The following is a 16,358-nucleotide window of genomic DNA, read 5'->3' as shown; positions in this document are numbered from 1 at the left end:
AAAACCCAAGGAGTAGCAATATTCCATGCTACTGATCCAGGGCAAGCAGTGGCTTCCCCCATGTCTTTCTCAATAACAAACTATGGACTTTTCCTCCAGGAACTTGTCCAAACATTTCTTAAAACCAGCTACGCTATCTGCTCTTACCACAACCTTTAGCAATGCGTTCCAGGATGCTGGGCTGTATAAAGAGAGGCGTAGTCAGTAGAAGGAATAAGGTGTTGATGCCCCTATACAGGTCATTGGTGAGGCCCCACTTGGAGTATTGTGTTCAGTTTTGGAGACCGTATCTGGCGAAAGGCGTAAGAAGACTTGAGGCGGTCCAGAGGAGGGCGACAAAAATGATAGGAGGCTTGCGCCAGAAGACGTATGAGGAGAGACTGGAAGCCCTGAATATATATACCCTAGAGGAAAGGAGAGACAGGGGAGATATGATTCAGACGTTCAAATACTTGAAGGGTATTAACGTAGAACAAAATCTTTTCCAGAGAAAGGAAAATGGTAAAACCAGAGGACATAATTTGAGGTTGAGGGGTGGTTGATTCAGGATCAATGTTAAGAAATTCTACTTTACGGAGAGGATGCCTGGAATGTGCTCTCGAGAGAGGTGGTGGACAGTAAAACTGTGACTGAGTTCAAAGAAGCGTGGGATGAACACAGAAGATTTAGAATCAGAAAATAATATTAAATATTGAACTAGGCCAGTTACTGGGCAGACTTGCACGGTCTGTGTCTGTGTATGGCCGTTTGGTGGAGGATGGGCAGGGGAGGGCTTCAATGGCTGGGAGGGTGTAGATGGGCTGGAGTAAGTCTTAACAGAGATTTTGGCAGTTGGAACCCAAGCACAGTACCGGGTAAAGCTTTGGATTCTTGCCCAGAAATAGCTAAGAAAAATTAAACAAAATAAAATTAAAAAAAAAAAATTTAAATTGAATCAGGTTGGGCAGACTGGATGGACCATTCGGGTCTTTATCTGCCGTCATCTACTATGTTACTATGTTACTATGTTAACTATTCTCTGAGTGAAAAAAAATTTCATCTTATTGGTTTCAAAAGTATTTCCCTGGAACTTCATCGAGTATCCCCTAGTCTTTGTAATTTTTGATGGAGTGAAAAATCGGTCCACTTGTACCCATTCTACTCCACTCAGGATTTTGTAGACTTCAATCATATCTCCCCTCAGTCATCTCTTTTCCAAGCTGAAGAGCCCTAACCATTTTAGTTTTTCCTCATATGAGAGGAGTTCCATCCCCTTTATCATCTTGGTCGCTCTTCTTTGAACCTTTATCTTTCTTGAGATAAGGAGACCAGAACTGAACGCAATACTCCAGATGAGGTTGCACCATGGAGCGATACAGGAGCATTATAACATTCTTAGTCTTGTTAACTATCCCTTTTTTAATAATTCCTAGCATCCTGTTTGCTTTTATGGCCGCCGCTGCACATTAGGTGGAAGGTTTCATCATATTGTTTAGTGTAAATCATGTTTTATTGATGCACAATCAGTAAATACACCAAACAAAACAAAAATCCAACAAGATTGAGAACACCAAAAGTACAACAAAACAGGTTTTTCAAATATACCCCAGTTTCCACCCCTACCCACTCCCGAGTGCAAACACTTCTCCCACCCTGGAATCCCCCCCAGACCCCTATCCAGGACCCCGAAGATATCCAGAAGAGCAGAGAGACTGCTGAGTAAGCTTTGTTCTTATGCCTCTCAGCAAGCATCAAAGAGGGCAACCCCAACCCCCACAGATTCGATCCCCATTCCATCCAACATACATACAACACTCACCCGTCCATTCATACCAACCATCCACATTCAGCCAAAGAGCCTACCAACCATCCTGGGGAAGCCGCCAAAGGCATACGGTATCATCATCTAAAGCGAGTTTAAGACCAGACTTCTGGCCCTAAGGGAAAGCGATTGAAGATAGGAGTCCCAGATCTGCAAAAAAACTTTTTTCTGTTTGAACGACAAGCGGGCATGGCGTTGCTCCAAGCGCATCAAATTATGAAAGTGATTCCTCCAGGTCCAGTAAGTAGGTGCGGTTGCTTTTATCTAGGCACTAAGTATGATCTTCTTACCTATAACAGCAGCCTTCCGGATCAACATCCGATGTCCCCGAGCAGACACCCTCAAAGATTCATACTGATCCAGAAGCAAGTCCACCGCGGAAGAGAGTGGCCAAAAAGCCTTTCCAGAAAGTGGAGTACTGCCCTCCAAAAAACTTTCACATGAGGGCACTCCCAAAATGCATGAAAAAATGAATTACAGCCCTGTTGACATTTAGGGCAGGTCGGCTTCATCATATTGTTTATGATGACACCCATATCCTTTTCTTGGGCGCTAATCCCCAAGGTGGATCCTAGCATCCGGTAACTGTGATTCAGGGTATTCTTCCCAATGTGCATCACTTAGTATTTGTCCACATTAAATTTCATCTGCCATTTGGACGCGCAGTCTTCCAAATTTCTAAGATCCACCTGCAATTTTTCACAATCCGCATGCATTTTAACAACTTCGAAAATTTAGTGTCATCTGGAAATTTAATAACCTCACTCGTCGTTCCAATTTCCAGATCATTTATAAATAAGTTAAATACCATCGGTCCTAGTACAGACCCCTACGGCACTCCACTATTTACTCTCCTTTCTGTTTTCTATCCGATAACCAATTCCTAATCCACAACTGAACTTTGCCACCTATCCCATGACACTTTAATTTTCTCAGGAGCCTTTCGTGAGGAACTTTATCAAAAGCTTTCTGAAAATCTAGATACACTATAATCAACTGTTTCATCTTCATCCACATGTTTATTCACACCTTCAAAGAAGTCAAGCATATTTGTGATATAACTTCAGCAGGGACTAGATTGCTAAGAGTCAGAAAAGGCACTAAACTATAAGAAAAAACAGACTGACTCAATAATATACACAGCCTAAGAGGAGGGCTCGCTATACAAAAACTTAGCTCAGAGAAATAAAACTCTGAAGAGGTTAGCGAGACCAGCTCAAAGGTGTAAAAGTGTGTCAACTAAGTTTGTAACACTTGATTACTTAATTGAAACTACTGTATGCAAATAGGTCAAAAGAAACTTTCTTGCAATTCAGGTTGCCACTAATACTTTCAACTTAGCTTAAGAGCTTGACTTGATTCAAATAGCAAAAGCTATGTGGGGTCCCGACGCGGCCCCGTTTCGGTGTCTGCTTCAGGAGACCCCGCCAGAAAAAGGAACTTGATTCTGAAGACAGGTAATAACCATAGCACTGCTCAAAAAATCGTGCAAAATGTAGAAAAGTATTTCATGCTTTTGCTATTTGAATCAAGTCAAGCTCTTAAGCTAAGTTGAAAGTATTAGTGGCAACCTGAATTGCAAGAAAGTTTATTTTGACCTATTTGCATACAGTAGTTTCAATTAAGTAATCAAGTGTTACAAACTTAGTTGACACACTTTTACACCTTTGAGCTGGTCTCGCTTTTAACATTGATTAAGCAATGATTGGAAGACAATACTCTTTTCCCAAGAGGGGGTAACCTCTCCCTCTTCAGAGTTTTATTTCTCTGAGCTAAGTTTTTGTATAGCGAGCCCTCCTCTTAGGCTGTGTATATTATTGAGTCAGTCTGTTTTTTCTTATAAGCATATTTGTGAGGCAAGATCTCCCTCGGCTGAACCCATGCTGACTCCGTCTCATTAAACCATGTTTGTCTATGTGTTCCACAATCTTATTTTTTATAATTGTTTCTACCATTTTTCCTGGCATTGACATGAGGCTTACTGGTCTGTAATTTCTCAGATCTCCCCTGGAGCCTTTTTTATAAATTGGCGTAACATTGGCCACCCTCCAATCTTCAGGTACTACAGACGATTTTAGCGACAGGTTACAGATCACTAACAGCAGGTCAGCAATTTCATGTTTGAGTTCTTTCAGTACCCTGGGATGTATACCATCCGATCCTGGCGATTTATCACTTTTTAACTTGTCGAATTGACTTAGTACATCTTCCAGATTCACCGAGATTTCTTTCAGTTTCTCCAAATCATCACCCTTGAAACCATTTCCAGTTCAGGTAGATCTCTTACATATTCTTTTGTAAAGACCGAAGCAAAGGATTCATTCAGTTTTTCTGCTATAGCCTTATCCTCCCTGAGCGCCCCTTTTGCTCCTTGATCATCTAGCAGTCTCACAGATTCCCTCACAGGTTTTCTGCTTCTGATGTACCTAAAAAACTGTTATGAGTTTTTGCCTCTTTTGCAAGTTTCTCTTCATATTCTTTCTTAGCTGTCTTTATCAACGCTTTGCATCTAATTTGCTAGTGCTTGTATTTTCTTCATTCGGATCCTTTTTCCATTCTTTAAAGGATTTTTTTTGGCTCTAATAGCCTCTTTCACTTCACCTTTTAACCATGCCGGCTCTCATTTCCTCTTCTTTCCACGACGGTATTTTTAAATAACATCCACGCCTTGGTAAAATCTTTCATTTTTCCAAACTGTAAGCTGGGGCAGAGTGGTGACAGTTTTTCAGATCTACAGATTAAACTTTGTACAAAGCTACCAAGTTACTCAGTTTTAGGAAGAAGATTTTAGGCAAGTCCTGGGTTTCTCAAACCCCCATAAGCATTATAGGACCTGTTGCATAGATTTCAATAGGTAGGATCATTAGATGACAAGTGCAAAAGCAGGACTGGCCAGAAATTTTCCCTCCTGGAACTGAGTAACTTGCCGAAGCAAGTGTAAGAATGTATTAGCAGCATATGTGGGAACAGTGAACATAATTTTTATGACATCCACATAGAATTATAGGCGATAGTCTAAAAACTGAATTAATAGTCTATTAAAGTCCATGAAAGAATTAGGAGAAGTTAAAATCACCTAGGACAATAAAGGGGGAGTGGGATATGCAGAGATCAGCCAGTCAACACAGAGAGGGTCAAAGTACACCAAGCAAATACCAAACAACAAAGCCTTAGCCTATTGGGAATATGTTTTTATTGACCCAACATGGGCCATGTTTCAGCAGTCATTGTTTGCAACAGGGATCGTACAATGTGTGAAATATCATCTAATAAATGAATTGACTCAGTGAGTGGACCAATAAAGAAAAGTCAAACGTGATTCAGCATCTCTTCTCTTCCTCACTGGAATAAGGTGTCACATGGAACACAGAGCTAGATACTGCTTGCTGTTGAGAAGCCATTGTTTGTCATGGTATCAGTAGCATGGAATGTTGCTACTATTTGAGATTCTGCCAGATACTTGTGACTTGGATTGACCACTGTTGGAAGTAGGATACTGGGCTAAATGGACCACTGGCCTGGCCCAGTATAACTATTTTTTATGCTCTTATAGCTATAATTATTATCTGATAATGAGCTAGCTAGTCAACAACCCCACCAAACTGAGGTCAAAGTGGGTGATCAGAAGGTAAGGCATAAGCTGCAAAAGAGCTCAGAAGAGACAGAGTGATGGGAGTAAACAGGCAAGAGTAACCAAGGTGCCCCAAAGAGAAAGACCTACTCATTAGGCATGCTCCTTCGGTGCTTGCCCCTGGCACAAATGCCTCGCTTGCCTCTCAAATATGCCCAATTCCAAAAATGATATCACCTTACACTTGTAGCACTGGTGGGGAGTGATAGAGCACAGAAATCAAGCTTATTCATTACCTTCAGCCCCACTACTCATTACCTGCTCAAACCTCCACCCATCTGACATGGTGGACACCATCTGCGTGAGCTCCTCTTCCTGGCACTGCATGACTCGGTACACATGTTTTGGGGGGACCTACAGAGGCAATAGGACAGGCATAAAGGTCCCATAATACTATGTATACACCTTTTAGTGCATTCAATTGTTTTACACAGGCTTTGTTTTGGTTTTATATTTTGAACTTCTTTCAAAACGGCACAGGCAGCACAATCTACAGCAGGTTTTGAACTTTTATTCATTTTTATTACATATTTGTCAAAAATGTTGGGTTTTGGCACACCAACATCCACAGAGTTATATTAGCTAACAAGTCACATGAGCTTCCGTGTTTTCCTATGAGTCTATCAAATTACTGACTGACACAAATCACTAGGCATTAACATTTCTTGTGTTTTTCTTATTTTCTACCATGTTTTGAAATTTCACACAAAATCTAGCATGGTTCATGTTGCCACACTTTTCCCAGATTCTCTATATGGGCGCCAGTCCAACGTATGTGCCAATAATTAGTTGCTAATTGGCAGCAATTTGGAATTGAATGCGCCTTTTGCTACGTGCTATTCTGTCACAATGTGCCTCCAAATCCCATAGCCCACATCCCAAAAGAAGATGTGGACATGGGCAGGGCAGGATTAATTCGTCGAGGGTCCCTAGGCACCCAAGTACACTGGGCCCCCTGCCCCGCCGCACCATGCGCCCAGGCGGAAACAGGAAGCTGAGTCAGAGGGAAGCTGTGGGCCAGCAGCACCGCTTGCACAATTACAGTTCCCGTTGCCTTTCTTACCCGCGTTGCTTACTTGTCTTACGTTCCGTCGATGGGTGGGGGAGGGCCCGCATTGCCGATCGATGCTGGAGGGGCCCATCGCCATTTGGAAAAACCAATGTTGATGCCCTCCTTCATCGGGCCCCCCTGACCATTTCGGGCCCTAGGCACGTGCCTACTTGGCCTATTGGTTAATCCTGCCCTGGACATGGGAGGTGCATGAGCAGGTCAGGGGCATTGCTAAATTTTGTGCACAGTGTTACAGAATATTGGGGATGTGTGCCCAGATTGGGCACCAGGAATTACACCTGGTTTCAGCAGACACAATTTCTGGTGCCTAAATCAACTCTCAATGCTATTGTGTAATGGGCGTTCACCTTTGAGTGACCTTTAAAGAACCTGCATTGGGTGCCATTTTGTTTGGTGCTGATTTCTGAGCACCTCTTAAATTAATTTTTTTCCCATTGATGTTAATTTGATAGCTGGGTGCCTAGTTAAGGCAGCAAAAATGTTCCTATTTCACCTGTGTTACACAGAAAATAAAGCACCTACATTTCTTCAGAAAACACTAGCATAAATGGCACCTTCTTTTCAGGCATGATCAGCCCTATAGCTGGTTCAAATGTTTGCTCTTATATTTAGCAATAATGCACATAAATTAAGAGTACTCTGTAATCCACACATCTGCTTGCTCACGCTACCCATGCTCCACCAAGCTCTACCCATGTGAATGCCCACTTTAAAATTACACACTATGCACATGATAGGTGTACTATTACGGATGTCAGTATATGGGTTTATGTGTTTTTATGCGATTCCTTTGTGTCATATAATCCTTTGCAGGTTGTGATACATCTGTGCATCATCACTGATGTATTACTGTGACAGTCTTGTTCTGTCTGTAAGCTCAGTATTCCCTAAGTACTAACAGGTCAGAATTTTCTCTTCCTTTTTGAATCATCTAGAACAGTGGTTCTTAAACCTGTCCTGGGGGACACGGAGCCAGTCAGGTTTTCAAGAGACCCTCAGTGAATATGCAGTTCTGCATGCCTGTCATCTCTATTATATGCAAATCTGCCTCATGTATATTCATTGGGGGTCTCTTGAAAACCCAACTGGCTCGGGGTCCCCTAGGACAGGTTTAAGAACTACTGATCTATAATTTTCTTTTTTTATTATTATTTATTATGCTTTAGTTGTGATGTCACATATATTATATATACTTTAAAAATGTCTATGTTTTGTGATAATTTCTATGAAATTTTTGTTATTAATGTTATCGGTAATAATTTTTTTCTACATTAGTGTGTTTTCTAAATGAGCATGATTTCTGAATAGTTCTTTATGTGTATGTGTGTGTTTATATATGTGAAGGGATGCTGATATGTCCTTGGTTTTGTAAAGAAAACAACAAGCTCCAGGATAGAAAAAAAATTATTTACCATATTTCCCCATGTATAGACAGCAGAAAATGTAGATTTAGGTTTTAAATCGCTTAGATAAGCCGCCACATGTTACTAGCCACAGCTTATCTAAGCATTTTAAAACCTAAAACAGCCTATACAATGGGGCGGCTGAGGCAGCCTATACATCCCTCCCTCCCACGCCCCCACCCCCACCCCGGGTAAATACTTTCGCCGGCTGTCTCGTCGACAGAAGCATTCTTTTCTGCATCCAGCAGGTGCCGCGCTACTTCCTCAATGTCTACTTCAGTTCTTGCGGGACTCATGAGACTCATAGCTGATCTTCCAATAGTGCGGCTTATCTACGATGTCTTTAGATAGGCCACCCCTTATAAGGAAGCCGCACCCAGTGCAGGGGATTTTAAAACCCATATATAGGCCGCGGCCTATACATAGGGAAATATGGTACTCTACAAATTCACCATTGAGCTCCAAACACTTATGACTTTGTTGTTCTAGCTTCTTTAATCCATCCAAGATAAATTTTTTTGGTTGTGCTGCAAACCACTTGACAACAGCTAATGTGGACAATGCTTGAAAACTTTCTTCCCTTGAGGTGTTTCTTGAGGTTAGAAAAGAGATAGTAGTCCATAGAGGCCAAATCAGGTGAGTAGGCTGGGTATTTCAGAACTTCAATGAAGATCTAAGAATTTTTGCTGCATAATGGCAACCTTGTTGGGGGTGTTGTGAGGTGTTTGGGGGTGAAGTGTGGGGATGTCGGGGGTGTTGGGGGATCGAAGGGGCCCAGTGGTAGGAGGAAGCGGGCATCCCTCCTGACTACCTCAAGGTGTGGGGTGTCGGCGGGTGTTAGGTAGGAGGGAGTTGGCATCCCTCCTGATGATTAAATGTGTTAGATGTAGAGGTATCGGGAGATCAAGGGATGTTAGGTAGGAGGGAGAGAGCATCCCTCCTGTTGATCATGAATATTGGGGGGATGGGTGTTTGGGGGGTCATTTGCCACAGCCAGCTCAGCTGATTGTGGCAGGGGTCTTTTCCTCCCGATCAGCTGAGCCGGCAGGACTCCCCGAAGCTGTGGTTGTGAGGGATTCTCATGTCACGGTCAGCTGATGGCAGGGGATCCCTCGACAAAGGTAGGTGGCTCAGCCACCTATCTTTGCAATCAGGCAGGTGCAATTCTCTAACCAGAACCAGTTGACATGGGCACCGGTTAGAGAATTGGGAGAGGGGGAGGGCAATGTTTCTTTCTTTTCAGGTAGATGCGATTCTGTATAGGACACTGGTACGCGATTCTCAGCTGCTTCTTAGGCGGCTGACAAGACTAGCATCTTATACAGAATCAGGCCCTTGAGATAGTCAGGATAAAGCCTGTGACGCTGTTCAACTCCTTGCAACAAGGCCTCACGCTGCACTGGATCTGTGGTGATGGCAGTGGCAAGGTCAGTTATCAGTTTAACACCTCGCTTGGCTGTGTCATTAACCACCTTCACTGTGTCATCAACCGCTTATACTGTATATATAATCAAGTCTTGAACAGCTTGCAAAATTTCTTTTAAACTCTTTCCCCCCAAACCTCTAATTTCCACTCTAACAATAATGTTGCAGAGCAAGAACCATCAGACCAAATTGAGGTGGGGGGAGGGGGAGTTTGAATTAAGGAACCAGGACAGAATTCACATTTTAGGAAGATGCAGCCTTTCATTCCCAAGAACTCTCTGTCTTTCCTCATAAGCAGTATCATTTTAAGGTGCTTAAAAAGGCTTGTGTTTCATCACATCAGTTACAGAGGTTGCCAGGATGTTTTGCCTAAGCCCCAGGCCTGTGAGCTATCCATGAATTTTCCACTTTACTAGTGACTTACCTGTACAAATTTGGTGAAACTTTATATGATAAATTTGTTTCCCTCATTACCATTAGTCATGTGATTAATATTACTTTGTACCTGTGTCACCTCAGCATCTTTCTCCTCTATCCTTTCCCGGATAATTCTGATTAAAGACGTTATGTTATAAAACTCAGCTTCTTCCAAAACCCCTGGAGAGAGAAATAAATGAGGTACACAGCAGAGAGGAAAGAAAAGAAACAAAGTGAGACAAATAAGTGGTAACTAAGCTGAAGAAAAAAAGCAAAACCCAACAGACTGGGGCAGGAGACAGAGGAAGGTAATTTGTGCTTAGGGTTATGTTGAATGTACAGGTGGGTCAATATTTTTAAAAGCAATTGCCCTATCCATGCATATCAAGAAAGCATACAAATAGTATTGAGCTTTTTGAATCACGGTAAGGATCAATATTGTTTGTTTGGCAGTCTCTGAAAAGGCCTACAGTAAACAGACAGTGCTGGAATGGTCACAGTACAAGTTGTATATGCTTAAAACACTATTTATATAATAAAAGTACAGAATATACATACTCAATTAAGCATCAGTGTCCTCATTTATCTTAGTAAGGTCACTTCACTGATTGAAAATCTGGTCCAGTGGTATTAGGACTCCGAAACAATCATAGTCCAGCAGATATGGAGGACCTTGAGGTGAAACTGCAAAAGCTGACTAAAGATCTCTAGGAATAGGAAGCCCTTTTCTTCTCTGCATACTGTCAAAATCCCTACAGAATCAGTGGCAACACAGTTCCTTCCTTTCCATGCAGAAATTCCATCCTTTGCATGCACAGCAGAAGGCAAGGCCATACATAACAAGAGGTAATTCCACAACTTGGTACCTAGAATTAAGCCAAAAAACTATAAGAATGAGAGACTAAAGTAATAAACGTAGAATTCTCTTGATTTGTATTACCTAGAATTAAGCACTACAACGGGTGCACAATGAATACCAATTCTTTGTATATGTTTGTTGTAATCCACCTTGGTATCAAGAGAGTACAGTGCAGTGGTTAAAGCTACAGCCTCAGCATCCTGTGGTTGTGGGTTCAAACCCATGCTGCTCTTTGTGAACCTCGTTAAGTCACTTAATCCCCCCCTTGCCCCAGGTACATTAGATGGATTGTGAGCCCACTGGGAAAAATGCTTGAGAACCTAAATAAATTCATGTAAACCATTCTGGGCTCCCCTGGAAAAGTGGTATAGAAAATTGAATAAATAAATGTACTATATATATATATATAAAATAAGTGCCTATGACATTAGCATAAACTCATTGTGGTGTGTCAAAAGTTAGGTACAATCACTTATGCCAGGTCAATGGCTGGTGTAAGTGGGTGCAGTTTGTGCACTATGCAATTGATAATATTCTATAAGTTGCTTGGCACCACACCTATGACCCATCTATGCTCCACTCACATGTTCACCCGCTTGCTGTGGCATGTATGTACTACCTCATAGAACAGCACATGGTGCATATTTGCACATATGTGGCATAAGCTATGCATAAGATGCATATGTCCATTTATTGAATTGCCTCCAAAGTTCACATTGGTTCTGTTGAATGTGGTTCCAACACAGATCTGATTTAGTTAGAGATCAGATCAACATATTTACAAGTGTACTCCTTTTTATGCTGATGACATCCAGATGGTTAAAGCTCATGATACTTGGGATCTTGCATTCCGGATGATTTTGGCTCAAAAACTGAATCAGATTTATAAAATGGCTTGATGACCATAAAATATTTCTAAATTCCTCAAAATGTGAGGATTTATGATTTTATACAGAAACATGACCCCTAGTGGTAGTCACATGAGACTACTGTTAGGGGTGCTATTATGATGATAACACCAGTCTAGGCAGGAGTAACTAGGCATCACTCCTGTCTTAAGATCCGCAGACCACCAATGATTTAAATGATGAACCCTTTCAAGGGGAGGGTCTAGAGGAGGGTTGCCCAATTTCGGTCCTCGAGGGCTGCAATCCAGTTCGGTTTTCAGGATTTCCCCAATGAATTTGCATGAGATCTATTTGCATGCACTGCTTCCATTGTATGCAAATGGATCTCATGCACATTAATTTGGAAAATCCTGAAAACCTGACCTGGCAAGGGCCAAGGTTGGATACCTCTGGTCTAGAGTAGTGGTTCTTAAACCTGTCCTGGGGGACCCCAGCTAGTAGGGTTTTCAAGCTATCCCTAATGAATATACATGAGGCATATTTGCATGCCTGTCATCTCTATTATATGAAGGCAAACAAAAGAAGGCCCAAGAGTTTCACAGTAGAAAGCGGGATACCAAATTAGAACAGAGACTGTGGCATACAGTGTTCTTGAATTGTTCTTTATTATAAGATAAAATCAAATACATCCAGAATGATGAACAGCTGACTCATTCGAGCCAAAACTTTGGCATCTCTTTTATATGCAAATCTTTCAGTTGCGTTAAGTTTTCATATCCATGGCAGAATTTGTTTAAGATGTGTACCATTTGTGGAAAATATGAGTGATCAGACAAGCATATTTCTTTTATTTTTAATGTGTTTCAAATTAAACCATTCTGCATCAAAGAATAGCACAATCATTAACCCCACTTTTGACAAAACCATAGTGCAGTTTTTAGCGCTGGCTGTGGTGGTAACAACTCTGACGGTCATACAATTCCTATGAGTGTCGGAGCTGTTTCCGCGCTACAGTTTTGTAAAAGTAGGGTAAACAAACCGTGGCAATAAAGGAAATAATAAAATGATCTTGTTTAAAAGTTTCCATGCCCTTAGTTCTTAATGTCGTGGTTTTCCCCTTTTTGCACAATGACAGCTTGCAGTCTTTTCTGATAGTTGTGAATGAAGCCCTTTATTTTCTCATGTTATAAAGCTGCACATTTTTCTTGGCAAAAAAAATAAAACAAAAACAATAATACAGGTTCCACATGCAATTGACTTATGCTTTATACGAGGGAAAGACCTCAGAAGCCTGCACCATACACAGAAAGTCAATTCTAGCAATGGTTTGTTCAGCAGGACAGGTTTTCTATCATAGGTCATAAAACCCTCACAGCCACCCGATTGACAAAACTTTTTTTGCTGCTAGTGTATTTAACACCCAACCATTTCAATCGGTGAAGAATTAACACAAAAATATGCACTTATCTGTTCAGAAATAAGAGCAAAATAAAACAACAACCTCCAGATCCTGTAAATTCTTTGGTTGTTTAGCATGAACTGCATATCTGGGGTCTCCCCACAGTGGCTCAATGATGTGATGTCCTTCAGTCTCCTGACCTCAACATTTTCTGCTGTAGCCACTGAAGGGTCAACTTAGCCTTATGTTTCACATCACTGTCATGTTGGAAAGTCCAAGTGTGCCCCATGTACTGCTTCCTGGCTGATGAATGCAAATTCTCCTCCAATATTTTCTTATGATGCTGTATTCATCCTGCCATCAATTTTGACCAAATTCCCTGTACTGCTGTAGCTCATACCACCCCCTCCCCCCACAATAAAAAAAACAGCAGAGATTCACTGACATGCTTCAAAGTGGGGATGGTGTTCTTCTCTTCATAGGCTTTGTTGACTCCTGTCCAAACATACATAGCATTTATGGTTGTGACCATAAAGTTTCAAGTTTATTAAATTTTTGTTATGCACGCAATATCAAAAGCTTCAAAGCGTATAACATTTAAAAAATGGGGGGCAGAACAAAACTTTTACATAGTTACAGTCAAATTCTATCCATTCTAATACATAACTGGTACGGAAGGTAAAGGGGATGAATTACAAATTTTTAAAGAGAGAAAGAAAACATTTAGCGTGGAGCACATTTGGTAGGTAACACAAAAAAGGGAAACTTCAATTATGATCTCATCGCTCCAAATTATTTTGTTCCAGAAGTTTTGAGGCTTCTCTAGGGCCTGTTTGACATATTGTAAGCAGGCTGTTTTGTGGTGTTGGTGCAACAATGGCTTTTTCCGGCAATTCTATCATGCAGTCCATTTTTGTTCACGTATCTCCTTATTGTGCATGCTGAAACAACCACACTACTTTGTTTCAGAGAAGCCTGTATTTCAGCACAAGGGGCAGCTGAAAAGTTCTCAGCCTAACCAACAAAGTTGGGGCAGTCTCCACCGAGGGCTCTACACATACCAGTGATTTTCCACTTTTTTTGTTCTGTTGGAATAATATGGAACAAAAAACGTGGAAAATTGCTCGACTAAGTGTATAGCCCTCGATGGAGATTGCCCCCCAACTTTGTTGGCTGGGATGAGAACTTTCAGTGGCCCCTCATAGAAGCTGCTTGTGGAGTTTTCTTTGCATCCCTATAAAGTTTCCTGGCAGTTGTGTCTGCAACTGTTCTGACTGTGGCTTGGTATTAACAGAACCCATAATTTTCCATTTCTTGGCCAGAGCTTGAACAATATTGATTGACATTTTTGAACATTTGGATATCTTTTTATATCCTTCAGTAACCAGGAAAGTCATTTCATCCAGGGTTGCATTGCACAACGGTTTCTCAAGAGCTAAGAAAGTCCTTGACTAACCACAATCAAACAGGGCACAGGTGTGGATACTTGCCCTTCACTGCCATCTCAACCTGTTTATGTCAACTTGAGTGGATATTATCAGCCCAAACATTCAAGTGTATGTAAACTTTTGATTAGGGCAATCTATGTGAGTTCAGTTATTATGATTACTAAAGGACACATGTGATGATAAATAGCTTCACCTGACCAATATTCTGAAATTAAAAAATGTTGTTTTGCAGGATCACTCATTGGACTCTTTTTACAAAGGTGCGTTAGGGCCTTAACGCGCAGAATAGCGTGCACTAAATTGCCACGCGCGCTAGCCACTACCGCCTCCTTTTAAGCAGGAAGTAATTTTTCGGCTAGCGCACGTTAAAAACGCTAGCGCACCTTTGTAAAAGGAGCCCATAGTTTCCTCAAATGATATACATCTTAAAAACTCTGCCACGGTTATGTGGACTTATGAGCCCAACTGTATAAATGTGCTGTTTTTATGCCCTGAATTCAGTTTTCTAAATCTGATATTTAAATCTCCCTCATTGTTCAAAGAGAATCTTTGTAGTTTATGACATTTCTTATTAAAATTGCATAAAGATCTGATGATGATGATGATAGGTGCCATCGACTCGTATTCGAGTCCTAGCGACTTGATGAGCATCATCAAGTTTTTGTGGCACAATACAGAAGTAGATCGCCAAGCCTTTCCTATACAAATTGTAGTTCACCCTTTTTTCCTAATGTACCAGTTTGTAGATTTCAGTCTTTGTCCCTTTTTATAATTTAGACAATTACTTGTTTTTCCCTCATTTTTAAAAAAATCTATTATTTATCATTTTACACAAAATTATCTAGCATAGTATCTTGTATAGTAAGACTGTAGTTAGGAACAAGAAAAAAAAGAAAATATTTTTATAAAAAGGAGAAATATAACATATTCCCCTTACAATATTAAGCGATCAATAGTCCACAATTATCTATCTGTGATCCAAGACTTTCAGAGAGTGTTATTAATAATTAAGAAATAAATCATTTAAAAAGTAAACAAAAGTGACTGAAGTTACAGGGAGTATTCTAATCATGAGTCAGTTATTATTCCAGTTGTTCCACCTTTCTCAAGACGTTTCAAAGCTACATAATTTGTTAGGTGTGTCGGATCAAAGTAAACATATTTATCTGGACCATAAAGAACAATACATTTATAGGGAAACCTAAGAAAAAACTTTCCCCCCACTGAAATTATACCTGATTTCAATAACAAAAACTGCCTTCTTTGTTTTTGAGTCTTTTTGGTGACATCTGGAAAGATCTGTACTTTCTGTCCCAGAAACTCTTTAGTTCTATTTTTAAAGAACATCTTCATAATCAAATTCTTATCTGGTGCCAGTGCAACAGTTGCCAATAATGTTGTTGGTGTGGCCAAGTCTTTTGTAGAAGTCTCCAATAAAGTGGAAATATCTAGTTGTGGTTTCTGCTGTCTTTGCTCCGTATTTCTAATAGGCAAATAGTATGCTTGTGTGAAGAGTTTCCCTCATTTTAATTGTACATCGCTTAGAATTTTATGTAAAGCGATTAATAAAAAAAAAAAATGTTTCCGTGGGGGGCTTAATATGCAATAACGTTCCGCATATAACTACCTCATACGTCAATGGAATTGATGCCTCCAGTATGGTATTAATCTGTCCCCCATATTGACTTCCAAAAGTTAAGTATCAAAGGACAATAGAACAGCAGATGATCCAGTGTCCCTACATCAAGATGACAGTGTCAGCATCTATTATATTTAGAACTATCTAATTTTTGTAAACGAACAGGGGTCCAGAAACTTTTATGTAAAAAAACAAAACAAAACATGTCTGTCTCATAGATGCTGATGCTGTACATCTCATCCTCCAAGTCCAAATTCGTGGCCATTGAGATGCAGAAATATGCTGCTTTATCTCAATGCTCCAAATGTCCCTAAGACTAGTTTTTGGGTTTTTATTCAGGAATTCAGATATTATTTTATTCCAACAGGCGGCCTGATGTCTTAGCAAATCTGTCTGGAAGCACAGGACCTGCATGC

General features: G+C 40.7%; 1 protein-coding gene across 1 annotated transcript in view; it reads right to left on the bottom strand.

The window, feature by feature from the left end:
- Window positions 1-16,358, bottom strand: part of KCTD17 (potassium channel tetramerization domain containing 17) — a 116,501-nt gene that overhangs the window by 56,650 nt on the left and 43,493 nt on the right. The window contains exons 3-4 of the mRNA XM_033932835.1: window positions 9,838-9,929; window positions 5,691-5,786 (exon numbers count right to left, since the gene is read on the bottom strand). Coding sequence (XP_033788726.1) covers window positions 5,691-5,786; window positions 9,838-9,929 — 188 coding nt within the window. The remainder of the gene's footprint in view (window positions 1-5,690; window positions 5,787-9,837; window positions 9,930-16,358) is intronic.

The sequence above is a fragment of the Geotrypetes seraphini genome, chromosome 2 (genome assembly GCF_902459505.1).
Source record: "Geotrypetes seraphini chromosome 2, aGeoSer1.1, whole genome shotgun sequence".
Taxonomy (NCBI): Eukaryota; Metazoa; Chordata; class Amphibia; order Gymnophiona; family Dermophiidae; genus Geotrypetes; species Geotrypetes seraphini.
The sequence above is the reverse complement of the archived record's forward strand: the minus strand, read 5'-3'. Positions and strand labels throughout refer to the sequence as shown.